General features: G+C 39.0%; 1 protein-coding gene across 4 annotated transcripts in view; it reads right to left on the reverse strand.

The window, feature by feature from the left end:
- The window catches only part of LOC135108570 (elongator complex protein 2-like), a 181,414-nt gene that overhangs the window by 159,391 nt on the left and 5,138 nt on the right, over positions 1-16,885 (reverse strand). For 2 of the 4 annotated variants that reach the window (XR_010272352.1, XM_064019710.1), the window contains exons 2-3: positions 12,658-12,761; positions 6,094-6,254 (exon numbers count right to left, since the gene is read on the reverse strand). Coding sequence is in view for 3 of the 4 variants with exons in the window: in XM_064019710.1 (XP_063875780.1) it covers positions 6,094-6,254; positions 12,658-12,703 (207 nt within the window). In the remaining variant the exon portion in view is untranslated. The remainder of the gene's footprint in view (positions 1-6,093; positions 6,255-12,657; positions 12,762-16,885) is intronic. The other 2 variants (XM_064019711.1, XM_064019712.1) reach the window with 1 other exon arrangement.

Raw genomic sequence — 16,885 nt, forward strand, 5'->3', positions numbered from 1 at the left:
AACTCTTCACTCAAACTTTTGCTAAAAATTCTACCTTGGATGATTCAGGGCTTATTCCTCCCTCTCCTTCACCCTCCAACTATTTCATGCTACTCATTGAGATCCTTTGCAGTGATGTTTTCCATGCCTTCGCTGGCCTTAATCCTTGGAGGGCTTATGGACCTGATCAGGCTCCTCCTATTGTTCTCTGGGACCGTGCCTCTGTGCTTGCACCTTGCCTGGGCAAACTCTTCCAACTCTATCTATCAAGATCTATCTTTCCTTCTTGCTATTCCTAAAAAGAGTGACTGCTCTAATCCCTCAAACTACCATCCTATTGCTTTGATTTTCCTGCCTCTATGAAGTTTTTCAATCAATCCTCTTTCCTTCTTACTTGTTCCTAGAAAGAGTGACTGTTCTATTCCCTCAAACTACCATCCTATTGCTTTGATTTTCCTGCCTCTATGAAGTTTTTCTATCAATCCTCAACAGAAAGATTCTCAAACATCTATCACTTCACAACCTTGTATCTGATTGACAGTATGGGTTCTGTCAAGGCCACTCTACTGGTGATCTTCTGGATCTCCTTAGTGAGTCTTGGTCATCTTCTTTTAGGGATTTTGGTGAAATGTTGGCTGATGCCTTAGACATATAAAAACATTTGATAAGAGTCTGGCACAAAACTTTCATTTCTAAACTACCCTCCTATGGCTTCTATCCTTCTCTCTGTAACTTCATCTCAAGTTTACTTTCTGACTGTTCTATTGCTGCTGTGGTAGATGGTCACTGCTTTTTCTCCTAAGTCTATTAACAATAGTGTTCCTCAGAGTTCTGTCCTGTCACCCACTCTCTTCCTATTATTCATCAATGATCTTCTAAACAAAACTTCTTGTCCTGTCCACTCCTACACTAATGATACCACCCTGCACTTCTTGTAGATACACTTTTAATAGATGGCAAACCCTTCAGGAATTAAGCTGCTCACACAGGGAAGCTTGATTTCTGATTGGGCAGAGCAAACTTAGTATTGTTCACTGCCTCAACTCAACTTGACACAACCTTCTGGATAACTATCCCCTCTTTTTCAATGACACTCAACTGTCCCCCTCTTCCCAATTGTGTCCTCTGTCTCTGCCACATCCAATGAGGACCAGTGATCCAGGTACAGCGTGGGAAACCAGTCCTGCCACCAGAGGATGCAAACACTTGCGTCACAATGCCACATCCTTAGGATAACACTTGGACATTGCAGTGGCATGGGCTGGAGTCTGGCCACTATCTCCTAAACCTACAATGACCCCAGTCTCCTCTCCAGTTTCTCATTTGGGCCCACCCTCCACATCAGCTTGAAGCAACTTATGCCCACTATGCCACTATAGTGGCATAGTGGGCATGAAGTTGCATGAAGTATAGTCCAGAGAAATGGAGCGGAAGCTGGAAGACAAGGCATATTAAGAGCTAGCTTACTCCCTGACTGAGCGACCAAAAAGGAGAAAAGGTCAGACAACACCAGGCACTGAGCATGCAAAAAGGAGGAAGCTAAGCCTGCTACAGCAACCCGCAAATCAGAATGAAAAATGTCTGTAGAAACCTGAGGCTGAATCACCCCACACAAGAAGCAGGATTGGCAAAAAAAAAAAAAAAAAAAAAAAAAAAAAAAAAAAAAAAAAAAAAAAAATTATACTTATCACATCAAAATTTAGTTCTATATCATATTGATACATAAGGTCTATATATGTACATATACATAAAAAATGTAAAAGTAGTCAAGCCTGATCCATTCATTTCCTGTAAAGTACAAGTTAACACAGGCTTTCACCAACCAGATCAACCTGTATCAGCATGACCTAAACAAGTGTCTGATCTTCATTACCAGAAAATGTCAAAATCTTTTAAGATCTAACTCCCTTCATGACTTCTTGCACCGAACCAAAAACATCTCCAATAACTGCTTCTTCATCTTTCCCTCCTTTATTTCAAGCTGATGGCACCACTACCATCTCATCTATTTCTAAAGCTGAATTGCTCAAACCTTTGCTAAAAACTTTACCTTGGATGATTCAGGGCTTGTTTCTCCCTCTCCTCCACTCTCTGACTACTTCATGCTACCCACTAAATCCTTCACACTGATGTTTTCCATGTTTTCCATGCTCTCACTGGCCTAAACCCTCAGAAGGCTTATAGACTTGATGGGGTCTCTCCTATTGTTCTCCAAAACTCGGTCTCCATGCTTGCACCTTTCAACTCTGTCTATCAACATCTACCTTTTCTTCTTGCCTGTTCCTAAAAAGGGTGACCATTCTAATCCCTAAAACTATCATCCTACTGCTTTAATTTCCTGCCTAAAATTTTTAATCTATCCTCAACAGGAAGATTTTGAAACACCTATCACTTCATAACTTTCTATCTGATCACCAGTATGGGTTCCATCAAGGCTGCTCTACTGGTGCTCTTCTGGTTCTTCTTACCGAGTCTTGGTCATTCTCTTTTAGGGATTTTGGTGAAACTTTTGCTGTTGCCTTAGACATATCAAAACCTTTTGATAGGGTCTGGTACAAAGCTTTAATTTCCAAACTACCCTCCTACAGCTTCTATCCTTCTCTTCTTCTGTCTTATCAACTCCTCTCCTCTAAATGACTGTCTTCAGCTCCACTCTCATCGCCGCAATGATGTATCTCTTGCTATCTTCTACCGCTATTTTCATGCCAACTGCTCTTCTAATCTTGCTAACTGCATGCCTCCCCTCCTCCCATAGCCTTGCTGCACAAGACTTTCTTCTTTCTCTCACCCCTGTTTTGTCCACCTCTCTAATGCAAGAGTTAACCAATATTCTAAATCATTCATCCCTTTCTCTGGTAAACTTTGGAAGTCCCTGCCTGCTTTTGTATTTCCAACTTCCTATGACTTGATCCCTTTCAAAAAAGGAGGTTTCAAGACACTTATGCTGTATTTTCTGACTACCAGTTCTGCCTCTGTTCAGGATCCAGCACCTCAGTGGGCCTTTTTTTTTTTATTATTATATTTTGTTGGTCTTAACCAGTTCCCCCTCCTACATGGAAAAAAAGAAAAACACTTGAAACCTTTTCGTTTCACTCTAGATAACCTTTTAAATGCTCATTTAAATTTATTTACAATTAAATATGAGGAATAAGCAAAAAAATAAATAAATTTCCCCCCCAAAAAAACAAAAAATCCAATAAAACCCAATAAAACCTAGTGGGTTGGGTTTAACCCCTTTGGCATGATGATGCAGTATACGTGTCATTTCATCTCTCGTAACATATCCGAGTTATGTGCATACTGCGTCATGGTCATTTGAGTCAGTGTGTGTTTCATTTCATCTCGGATATAGTATGAGCTCTTTCAGAATGTTGGCCAGATATGATACGGTGTTTTACGTTCCTGCCAATATTATTCTAATGTCAGAATATGAGGGAATTTCACGCACTCATAGTGGATCTTAGCAGACGGTTTCTACCACTGGTAGTCAAATATCTTTGGTTTCTACCATGAAATAAAACAAATAAAGTGAGAGAAAATATGATACTTGTGAGTGTAGAAACCTATTGCCCACTGAGTTGCCAGTACATTCTTACTCACACCTTTGGTCATGTATAATGTCATCCTGCCCCTCCTTCCCCACTACTCTCATTTGTTTCTGCTTTTCTTTTTTTTTTTCTTTTCTCTGTTATCTTGAAATGAGAGAGAGAGAGAGAGAGAGAGAGAGAGAGAGAGAGAGAGAGAGAGAGAGAGAGAGAGAGAGAGAGAGAGAGAGAGAGAGAGAGAGAGAGAGAGAGAGAGAGAGAGAGAGAGAGTGTGCGTGTGTTTCATGTGAAACTATCATCTGTGGAGATATTGAAACATCTCTGTTTCATTGTACGAAATTGTTCTGCTAAGATGAACATTATTTATATAGTTCTTTCTCAACCAGTCCCTCCCTATATCTCTGTTATCTCCCCTTCACCCTCCATTATCTAGTATCTTGCTCTTTTCTCTCCCTTCCTCCTCACAAGCATTCACAAGAAAAGTGGTGTGATGGGTGGTGGGAAAGAGTGTGACAAAGCAAAATGTTTGGCAGCAGTCGTGTTTTGCTTTTGTTCTATTATTATAGTACTGGTATGTATTTCTATTTGTTATTATTTCACTTATTGCCAAAATATTATGGTATAATTTAGTGGATGACAACATCTACACACATGAGAGGTGGCCGTCATCTCTCTCTCTCTCTCTCTCTCTCTCTCTCTCTCTCTCTCTCTCTCTCTCTCTCTCTCTCTCTCTCTCTCTCTCTCTCTCTCTCTCTCACCTGGTACAGTAATTACTTGCATATACTTACATACTTTATCAGTCAGAGGAGGAAGACTACACCCTTCCATTGCCACCACCCTCTGATGAAGACTAGTAAAATATAAATTGCAATTCATTACAGACTGAATATTGGTGTGTAAAGCCCAATGGAATCATTCCAGATCTTCTGATACATAGTATGTTATGATTATGGTTAGTTTTGTGAATGTTAGTGGTGGGGTTTTAAAGTTTGCCGTGTGTGCAGAAATCCCAGATGTGATGTGTGGTGCACTTTTTGACTTTCCATACTGAAGAGGTAAAAAAATGAATAAATAAACAAATAAATAATAATATAAAAAAAAAATTTACAACCCTTAATAGAAAGGGCAGCAAACTCAGGGAAATCAACCCCATTTTCCTTCATTGAAGACGAAGGTTGAGGCTCCTGAGTTGGGAGGGGACGGTGTGGGGGGAAAGAGCCTCATGAAAAGGAGCGGTGAGCTCTGCTCTCTCTCTTTTGGTCTGTAATTTCCTCTGGTGACTGAAAACCTTGGCCATAAACTCTGGGATCCAATCTATGCATTCATCACAACAAAAATCCACTGTGAATGGCAATTGATCCATAGATTATGAGGGTCATGGGCAGCACTAGGAATAAACCTGTGGCAGGTTGAACACAGGCATCTGCAGCTGGCAGGATCACTGTTCACATCCACATTGGAATCAGGGGGACAGACAGGCTGAGTTCCGACCACCTCATGACCATGATCTGAAGTCTCCCGTGGAAAATGTTTCTCTCCCAGAACATCAGAAGAATCCAAAGAAGGAGACAGATCTACTATAATGTCAAAAGGGCACACACAGAAAAAAGAAAAAAAAATGGAGCAGTAAGGGGTGACATGTTGACACAGCCACCACACCACAAACATTGGTAAACCAAGATGGCTGCAGCACACAAAGGCAAAAGTCTTCTGTGTGAAGGGATTATTAGAGAGCATGAAACAGTCTGTGGATGGAAGAGTGAAGAACTACTCCTGATTCAGTTTAAAGTTGTATGATAGTGTTATTTGTTTTTGTGTTATGGGCACGATTTGCATATGGGACAGAACCTAAACAATGTATAATGCAGGTTAGATGTGAAACAAATTACAATCTAAATTTCTGTATCAGCTAGCCAGTTACTGTGTGTGCAGGCAGGGGCCAGTCTATGTGAATGCCAGTGGGCAGAAAAGAGACAGACAGGATTAAAATGTCAAAAACCAGATGTGGTTACAATGTGTACACTTGTACAATGAAAATACAGACTAAATAGCCACCCTAAAGTTTCCTATAACCCTGTGAGTATCCAAGTCCACAAAGACATGGAGAGAGTGAGAGGCCAGAAGTGTCAGAAGTTGGTGAATAATGATAAAGAAAGAAGAATAACATTAATAACAACAGGAGTCAAATTTCCAGGTACTAAGTTTACATTTTCTGTTCATATATTACCATTCTTGGTAAAAATAGAAGCAAGACAAAAAAATTTCTGGTCAAAGGCACAAAGCAGGCTGAGTCTAAAGATTTTTGTCTCACTGACTCCTCTCCTCTAACACACTGCCTAGAATATCTCATCCCCCTGTCACAATATTGCATCTCTTACTAGCTTCTACTATTATTTCCTTATTGAGAGTAATTACCATTTTTGCAGGCATCTACTACCTCCTGTTACAATACATACTGGTTGTCAGAGTTAGAAGATTAAAGAAGTACATGTATTAGAGGTATTCTAAGGACTATTCTTAAATGATAATGAATATCTGATAGTTACAGAGAACAAGTTGTGGACTTTACCTGTGGGTCATAGAGCAGCACACCAGTGCTTGCTGCATAGCACACTATGCCATCAGTACTCCAGTCAATGCCCATACTGATATGGTTCACACCTGAAGATAGGTACTCTGTGCGCAACTTCATGGCACTGCTTGAAGTTTCATCACCCATCATCAATGGATCTGCATACACACAAGAGATTACCATTATGAAGATCTATTCCATATACCACAGTATCACCTGGATCACATTAATTTTTCTCACCTCATTATATAATATAGCTTTATCTAGATTTGAGCATTGTCATACATGCATTAGTGCTAATGATACCACAAAAAATAAGTTACACAAAGAAAAAATTGAGTGATCATTATTGACTTTCAAGATAACCAAACTGGCAAGAGGGATTTCCATATAAATTAAAGGCCCTCATAGGATTCAACCAAAATATAAAATTTAGGAATAGAATTACAATATTTCTCACAGAACTTACAATAAGAATATTTCTACATAGATAAAACTAAAGTTGGTGCAAATACATTTTCTATATTGCTGGTGAGTCTCCTCATTTTCTCACTTGTCACCTTCCACTGGCTTTATCAGCCACCAAATATGTTAAACTATGCTAAACTGATATAAGCTAGATATACCATAATATATAGCCTTAGTGTCCCTATCTGGGGAGGGGACCACAAATGTCTCCAAGCCAGGCTATTCACTAGATCAGGGGTTCTCAGATTATTTCCTATTAAGTATGCCCTAGAGCCATAAGACCATCTACACATAAGACTATTTCTGTAAACATTGATACTGCATTAGATATTGTATAATAGTTCAAATTATAATGACTTTATTAACATGCAGGAGTAAAATTGTAGTTGTAGTTACTTTAATGCTGACTAGAATTGAACTGCAGTGTGAGGGATGTGCCTGTTTGATAAAAACAAAAAAAGTTTCTTAATTTGAGGAGCAGTGTTAGCCAGGCACACTCAAAGGTCACGCTCCACATGAAGCCATGCTCAATATTAAGTTTTCATGTTCAATAATGATAAAAATTTTTGCCTATATGGGTAAATACTGGGGGAACATCAGCAAAGAATTCTGAGCAATATTAGTTACAACAGGGTAAACTTCACTCATTTTTTACCAAAAATTGGTCTGGGAAAGTATTTCAAATCTATCTTTCACAGGAGAGTCATTCACCAACTCGAAATTCTTGCATGTTATCTGGAATAAGGTGCACATTAAATATAAAAGGGGGTTTCAAATAAATTTTGCTTCCAGTTCAGTTAAGGAAAGTAAGACAGCAACTCCTTTCACAGAGAAGCTAGGTGTGTTTGTACAAGATGCATCAACTCAGTTTTCCAATACAGTGGTATCTTCACTTACGAGTGCAACAACTTCTGAGTTTTCCGAGTTACAAGCTGTCATTTGGTCAATTTTTTACTTTGCATTGCAAGCCAAAATCCAAGTTAGAAATGAGCTTCAGATACGCCACCACTAATTGGCACAGGAAACGCCACAACAACTGCCCAGCATTCCTCATCTTACTCAATAATCAACACAAACACACACACACACACACACACACACACACACACACACACACACACACACACATATATATATATATATATATATATATATATATATATATATATATATATATATATATATATATATATATATATATATATATATATATATATATATATATATATATATATATATATATATATATATATATAATAAATCCTCATTATACCAGACTATTTGTGGCAAAGCCACTAACATTAGATAAAAGTGAGGGTGAGTGGGTCAGGAGCACCACAACCTCTAACCTCCCCCTCCCTCTTCCCTGCCCTCCTCTCCCTCCATCTATCCCATTCTCTCTCTCTCTCTCTCTCTCTCTCTCTCTCTCTCTCTCTCTCTCTCTCTCTCTCTCTCTCTCTCTCTCTCTCTCTCTCTCTTCAGCAGTCTGAGTGGGAGAGGGGAAAGATGCCATCTTGATTGAGTGGGGTGAGTGGACAGGAGTGCCACAACCTCTAATAACATCTGCCAGTGCAAGACTGAGGCAGAAGCAGTGTGTGGGTGCCAGAGTTGCACTGCTGGCCAACCTAAATTATTATACAGCAATGTGAAAATTATGACATTTATTCTATACAATATGACAATATATGGTAGACAATGTATGGCAAATGGCAGACAAATACCAAATTATGACAGAAATACCATAATTATGGCAGACAGTGCAACCGTGGTCGGTGCAGTGTGCGCTTACCACCACCACCACCACCACCACCACTCACACCCTCCCTCCCTCCCTTACTGCCACCGCCACTTACTTTGATTTCTTACCAGGATGAGCTCCATTAGAAGGGGGCTCCAAACATGCCAACATGCCACAGTGTAATAAAATATTTGCAATGATGACAAACATGTACCTGATGTAAAATACTGTGGAATGTGTGTTGTAAGCATTTAGTGAATTATCAATAATAATACACTGCTAATGTTCTAGCTGCTGGCCGGACATTCTGCCTCACTTACCAACATTTATCTGGTAAATTTGATGGATGGTCCATAAGCCATACATGTCCATTAAATGCAGAAATCCACTATAACGAGGTCCAGTATACCAAGACTCTACTTTATATATATATATATATATATATATATATATATATATATATATATATATATATATATATATATATATATATATATATATATATATATATATATATATACCGTATTTCCTGCCATATAAGATGCACTTAAAAAAAAATGCTCAAAAAATCACCCTGCATCTCTTATCCCATGGTTAGGTTTGGGTAAGCCTATGGGTTATGGTTACCAGTAATAAAGTAACACCTACTTGCTGCACAAGTCTTTCTTCTTTCTCTCAATCCTATTCTGTCCACCTCTCTAATGCAAGAATTAACCAGTATTCTCAATCATTCATCCCTTTCTCTTGTAAACTCTGGAACTTCCTGTCTGCTTCTGTATTTTCATCTTCCTATGAGGGAAGTTTCAAGACACTTATCCTGTATTTTTTACTACCACTTTCGATTCTGTATGGGGACCAGCACCTCAGTGGGGCTTTTTTTTTTTTCAATATTTTTTTGCCCTTGGCCAGCACCCCTTATAAAAAAAAAAAGATTAGAGGTGAGGAAAAGGTCAAGAATGTTGAGTGTATCTCCAAGACAGTCAAGAATATGAGTAGGGTGTTGGGTGGGGGCTGGTGGTCAGTGATGGGAAAGGGTAAAGGTACAAAAAGTGTCCAGACAGAGTATGAAAGCCTTCCAGTCAAAATACAGCCACAGCCATTTTTTTTAATAACCATTGTAAAAAAAAAAATGGCACTGGCACCCTGGTGGTTCATATTTAATATTTAAGGGAAGTGGCTGTTACTCTTAAGAAATGACATGAATTTTTTTCCAATACACACGATTTCTGGTGTGCATGTATCTTAGTATGCAAAACATCGTCTCCAATTTTCAATGAGATATGTGGATTAGCTTTGGAGAAAAGAAATACATTACACAATGAAAATGCAAAAAGTTATGGCATCAGAATCCCTTGAACTTCTAACTTGTTTTTCAAACAATTGTTTTGAAAATCATTCTCCACAATACACATACATATATCTTTATTTCACCAAAGATGGATTTTTGCCAAGTCATTTCATACAGAAATAAGACTGAAACAAATTTTAATGACAAAAATTTTAAATTTTTTGACTGAAAAAAAAAAATCTACCATATGATCAACTTTTTTGAAGACCTGTCTTTGGTGAAAAAAAAAAAGCCTTTCTTTTCTCCTTCCAAAGATACCTTTACATCTGCATTAGCTAGTAAGTCAACAGAGAAATTTTGCTTGAAATACAGAAAATACAAGTTTTGAGATACAAGCCATTTTCTTCTGAGATGTGAATACCATTGTGTATGTTGTTTTTTTCTGTAAAATTTTACAAATAATAAGAGAAAATGACAACCAAAAGTAAACCAGTGTTTATTATCATGTTCAGGTCTAATTGGCACCTGGTCCCCTCCCGTCTGACAGGATATTACTCACTAGCAGATGAGAGTATCAGAGGGCGAGACACAAGCAATGGTGATAGTGCTGTCAAAGCTGTTGTTTTTTTGCTTCAATTTTCTTCTCCCCAAAACATTTGTAGCATACTTTGGATACGAGGCTTTCAAGCTGGGAGAGAGATGATATATCTCCTCTTATCCTCACTGGAAAGTGGAAATTTTTTCCTGGAATAGCTGGATTTGCATATCCAGCTTTGTTGCTTGGTAGGACTCAGCAACAAGTTGTGGTGGTGGTGGCAGTTCCTGAGAGGCAGAGGGTAGAGAATGAAGAGGTGGAGAGATGAGGTGTGAGGTTGAGCTGGGTGGTGATAAGTGCCTGGGCTAGTAGAAAGAGTGTGTGGGCTGATGATAAGTTTTCCTTTCTTTTCCCTATTTGCTGCCTCTAGTCATGCAACCTTTGCCTCTGAATGATGACCCATTGCCTCTTAATTTGTGAAAGGGTAAAAAAAAAAAAAAAAAAAAAGCCAAGAGAAATGGGGTGAGGTGCTAAACAGCTGACCTTGAATAACCCTTTTTGACATCTCGGAAGACATTGAGATGGTTGGACCTGTCACAGCGTGGTGGCTCAGAGCTGCCCTTCCCATTCCTCTATAGCATTACTGCCATATGGACATTCACAAATATGGTAAAAATACCAAGGAAAAAAAACTAAAATCTTGAGTTTCTAAAAGACACGTGGCCTAGTATGCGGTGGGGCATTTAAATCCCTTTAAATAACTGTAAACAAAGGCAATTTAAACATATACAGAATGATGCCATCAGTTTCCTGTTTTCACAGGAAGCAGCAGACATCTCAAGGGTGACTATGCTGTTCAAAACTCAATTTTGAGGTCTGGGTCAAAAAATCTAATTTTTTGTCTTCCATTCCCCTTAAATGTGCATCCATCTTTCCTGGCACACATCTTGAATTTTTTTTCTTAACCCCTTCAATATGATGATGCCTACGTAGGCATCATGAAGCGCCAGTGGCATATACAATGACGCCTACGTTGGCGTCAAGGTTTGAATCTATTTTAGTTGTTGTTGAGCAATCCCGTATACTGCACTGACATATCTCAACAGTCTTCGTATTATGTCCTTGAGGTTCTATTGCTCCTCCCATCCTCCCTATTCCCATCAGTCATGTAAATGAGCTACCCGATGTCCCATCCTCTATCCAGAATGAGGAAGTCTCATTGGCAGAGCCTTACATCATAGTTTGTCCTCCTATGGTCCTTCCCTTATCTTCCATATCCCCCTATCCTTCTCTTCATCCTATACCCCTTACCACCAGGGAGGAGAGACTGGGGAGGTACAATTTCCCCCTTCCCTTGTTCATTCCTTGCCATTCCTCCATGGTTCATTCCTTGTGACTCACTTGTGCAAAAACCTACAGCTGCCCACTAATCTCTTTTCTGATACCTTTGCCTTCCCTTCCCTCCCCATTTATTCCTCCTTCACCCATCACCACCTCTTCTGTAATTTACTACCCTCCAACCACCTTACACCATAAGTGTGTGTGTGTGTGTGTGTGTGTGTGTGTGTGTGTGTGTGTGTGTGTGTGTGTGTGTGTGTGTGTGTGTGTGTGTGTGTGTGTGTGTGTGTGCATTTACCTAGTTGTATAATACAGGGTTCGAGCAGGGCTCATAGTATCCTGTCTCCATATCTATATTCACCCAGCATTTCCTTAAATTTATGCACATCAGGTGTTGTAACAACCACCTAGTTTAGACCATTCCAGATATCCACAGTTCTATGTGGAAAACTGTACTTCTTGACGTCTCTAAAACACTGACTCTTCCTGATCTTCTTTGGGTGCCCTCTCGTCTGTCCATCTCCACCTTCCAGTAACACCAGATCCTGCTTGTCTATCTTCTCAATTCAGTTAACTATTTTATACATAGTTATTAATCTCCTCTTTCTCTTCTAACTTGCAAAGTTGGCAGTCCAATTTCCTTCAACCTCTCTTCATATGTTAGGTCTTTCAGCTCCAGTACCATCCTTGTAGCAGTCCTCTGAACTCTTTCCAACTTCTTTGTCTTTCTTCATATGTGGAGACCACACCACTGCTGCATATTCCAGTCTGGGACGTAGCATAGTGTGTGTGTGTGTGTGTGTGTATGTGTGTGTGTGTGTGTGTGTGTGTGTGTGTGTGTGTGTGTGTGTGTGTGTGTGTGTGTGTGTGTGTGTACATCATATTTACACCCAGAAAAACGACAACTCCTGCCTCATATTTCTAAGACATATTTCTATGAAGGGTTGACTCAGAGAGAGAGAGAGAGAGAGAGAGAGAGAGAGAGAGAGAGAGAGAGAGAGAGAGAGAGAGAGAGAGAGAGAGAGAGAGAGAGAGAGAGAGAGAGAGAGAGAGAGAATTATTGTATTAGAAATTAGACAAGTTACCACTTGCAAGCCTACGCCGTATATGAGCAACACGCATTTTTTAAGCATCCAGAGTGAAGTGGTTAAGCACCAGCAGCACTGACTGTGTCACAGCATCCCCCACACTCACCTCTTTCAACAGCACCATGCACCTCAGCACAGTTTTGTCGGTCCATGGTTATTTTCCCCTATTCCTCCATTTGGATAACTCAGGATAACACAAAACATGATGCTCTGTAGTAGAACAGTACATTAGATACATATCCATTGTCTATCCAAATATCCAACTTCCCCCACATATCTTGGAAGAACCTGAGATTTCAGATGTCTATTTGATTTCCCCCCGATATATATTGGTTGACAATCTGAGATATCTGACACTTATCTGAGGGCATGAAAGTGTCCGACTTATCTGATATCTGAGATATTCGTCTCCGACTTAGGTGGGGTTTACTGTACTGGACGACAATGACTGTGTTTGCTGTGGCAGGCTAATAGCCTGATTCAAGAAAAAAATAGAGGAACATCCATTTATGACTGAAGTGAACATATGAAAGGAGTCACAGTTATTGCAGGTACTGATCACTCCACTGGATTTCTTTTTATGGGAACGTGAAAACTAATGTTTATTCAACGAAACCTCTATCTTTAGAAGGCTTGCAAGCCAGGATAATTGATGTGATTGCTGGAATTAATGAAAATCAACAAATCTTGTTTTCATGTTCTTCAGTATGTCATCCAAAATTACACCAAATATTCTTATTCCTTCCTCTTTAACTGAACCTTTCGTACAAGATTTTGATTCAGTTAAGTTATTTCCTTTTGAGTACTCTTCAAACTTCACAAACAAATACTCAAAATTTTTGTGCAGATCCTCAAGTAAACTTATTGTTCCATTAATCCTCTCAATGCAGTATGGAATATCTATCATTTTAGTTTGTAAGACATTGAAAAGTGTTAGTTTTAATAAAAATTTAATTATAAACTATCAGAAAAATAGTATGTTGAGTCTTTTGTTTGCCATTCATAAAACCCATCACTTTTCACTAAAGTGTCTGCGTCCCACAACACAGGATTATTGTTCATACTGTTAAAGAGTTTGCAAAGATCACCATGGTATTGTAAAATAGTTTGGATTAGTTTTGAATTTGAACTCCATCTTGTTGGTGCTGCCTTTGGAATGCGTTTTCTCGTTATCTTATCAAGAAATTGCGTTCATTTTGTAGAGTGATAGAAGAAAGAGCAAGTGTCTCACTGGTCTTAAAAAAGCTTGTATATTCAGGTATGAATTTTGCTGACTGAGACAGAACAAGATTTAATTTATGAGCACAGCAGTGAGTAAATAAAGCTGCTGGTACCCTTTCTCTTACTTTAAACTGAACACCATTTAAATAGGATGCCATCAGCATTGACCCATCATACATAAGAGCTACAAGTTTCTCAACAGTCTTATTTATCCAAATTTTTAAATATGTGTTCTGTTATATTTCCAACAGTTCTGTCCTTAAGAGTGTTAAATCCTATATAGACTTCTTTGATATCAGAGTCCAACACGTACCTCAATACTGTAGAACACTGTGCTCTACATGAAATATCTGTTATTTCATCCACTTCTAAGGCAACAAATGAGGCTTGTGCAATTTCTTCTTTAATATTATTTTCAAGTCATACCTACTGCTTCAATCAAGTCATTTTGTATCTTATTAGAAAGGCCAGAAAAAACTGATGAATTCTCTAAATGTTGTGCCAATTTTTCATCAAATTTTGCAGTATAGTTCAGTAACTCAACATAGTTTCCACAATTTAATGATGATTTTTGTTCACTATCTCCACAAAAAAGCAAGTTCTTGTTTAATTAAAAACAATTACCATGAATAAATTTTTAATATATCTGTATTCTCTTTAACCATTTTACTGTGAATTTCAATGCTGACAAACTTCTGTTTATCTAAGAGCAAGTCAACTCGTGTAGCTCCAAAAGTTTTCATTGATATTTGGCTTTCATAATGTGCTGGTGATCCCTCATTTGCATTGCGCAAATTGTTTAAATCACAATATCCTTCTACTATCCACACATTTCCACTAGATACAGAAAATAACAAAAATGGGAAATAAAAAGCCTTTTTGTTGTAGTACAGCCACACAACCACTCTTTCTTGCTGTACCAAGCAGTTTGAAACATTCTGATAATTTTTGTCACATTCTGTTATTTCAGGTCCTTAAGTTTTGGTGTTTCTTACCATTTTTTTAAACTTATCTTTTTCTTCATCAGTTAGTTTTGAAAATGTCTGAAGATATTCACTATCCAGTGCTGGAAGGGGAAAATATGTGCATAAATGTAAATTATCTAAAACTGAAGAAAAACAAATATGAAAATAAGAATATCAAAGGAGTGCAAATTTACTCTACAGAGGAGGCTAAGCGACTCACTAAAAGACAGATTTGATTCTGCCTTCATAGTGCATAAAGAAAATGGCGTTGAAGGAGTGTATGCTGCACGTGGGCTAAACCATTATTAAGCGTAACTTACATACTGAGACTGAAAGGCAGGGGCAAATTATACTTACTTAATCTACAGAAAAATAAAACATTTTGCACTTTATGCATAATAGAGTAACCTTCACAATTTTTTTTGGATTAGGTGCATATCGTGGCACTGAAGGAGAATGTAGCTTCTGAATAATTTTATTCAGGGTAGGCTCTACCTACCTTGCCTATCCAGACAGCACATCTCTGATATATATATATATATATATATATATATATATATATATATATATATATATATATATATATATATATATATATATATATATATATATGGTGTAAAATGCATTTCTGTAGATACTGCTAAAAGTGAAAGTACAGATTACTCTAAAGGGGAAAATGTTCTATATTTTGCGACCTTGTTTTAGTTGTTGTATGAAATTCAAATGTGGCCAGGTGACAGATACAATGGCCAAGGTGGGTGGGTATCTATGTCAGAGCAACGCCATGTAAATGTGCTCCATATTATTACTGTAAGTATGTGGCATTGTCAGCAGTTTTTTCTCTCAAAAAACATTCAGTACAATCTAAACATATTCACTGTCACTATCTTGGCATGAAACTGCAAGTGATTGGGTAGTGATGACCTAATTTGGTCCTATCCTCACTCCTTTCCTCTCCTTCCCCAGGCAGGCATGGTGTCATGTAGCCTTTATTTTATTTGTCATTAATTACAGCCATACCATCATTATGTAATATTTATTGATAAATCACCTGTCCATTAATACCACTCACCTCATTATGGGATACTGTAATCCCCCAAACCTTGTAGAAATGATGACTGAATAACTCACAATTTCACCATCAGACATCCCATGTCAACACGGCCTGCCATGAATACCCTACCAGCTGTTCTTGAATTTCATACCACAGCTGATCAAGGCCTCAAAATGCATATTAGCATAGAACATTTTCCATTTAGAATAACCTGTACTTTCACCTCTAGCAATATCCACAGAAACTTATGTGTGAAATATATATATATATATATATATATACGAGGTGTGTCATTAAAGTTCCAGGACTGGTGCCACACAAGTTTTATTTCACATCCAGGCTACAAACTATAGGTTATCTCCTTCGAAGTAATCCCCCTGGCACCGCATGCACTTGTCCATCCTTCTCTGCCAGGCTTGCATGCACTGCTGGAAGGATTCTTGCGGGATGCTCCTCAGCTCCGTCGTCACGGCCTTTTTGATGTCGTCCGCATCATCAAAACGGGTCCCCTTCATGACCTCCTTGAGCTTGGGGAAGAGGAAGAAGTCGCACGGAGCGAGGTCAGGTGAGTAGGGCGGTTGCTCCAGCACGGCGATGTTCTTCTTGGCCAAGAACTCTCTGATGCTCAGGGCATTGTGAGCAGGCACATTGTCGTGGTGAAGCAGCCACGAGTTGCCCTGCCACAACTCCCGCCTCTTCTCGCGCACTGCACGAAGCAGACGCCGCAGTACTTCTTTGTACACATGTTGGTTGACTGTCTGGCCCTGTGGCAAGAACTCGCAGTGGACGATGCCCCTCACATCGAAGAAAGCGATCAACATGACCTTGAAGCTGGACCTGGACTGCCTTGCTTTCTTCGGCCGTGGCGACGCCGGACTCTTCCATTGAAGGCTCTGGCGTTTGGTCTCCGGGTCGTACTCAAATACCCAGGACTCATCGCCGGTGATGACTCTCCTGAGCAAGTCTGGTTCAGTTTCCAGACGCTCGAGGATGTCCTGACACACCTGCATGCGTCGTCCCTTCTGGTCATCGTTCAGGAGTCTCGGCACCATCTTCGCACAGACTTTCCGCATGCCCAGATCTTCAGTGATAAT

The sequence above is a fragment of the Scylla paramamosain genome, chromosome 17, assembly GCF_035594125.1.
Source record: "Scylla paramamosain isolate STU-SP2022 chromosome 17, ASM3559412v1, whole genome shotgun sequence".
In the NCBI taxonomy this organism is placed as follows: Eukaryota; Metazoa; Arthropoda; class Malacostraca; order Decapoda; family Portunidae; genus Scylla; species Scylla paramamosain.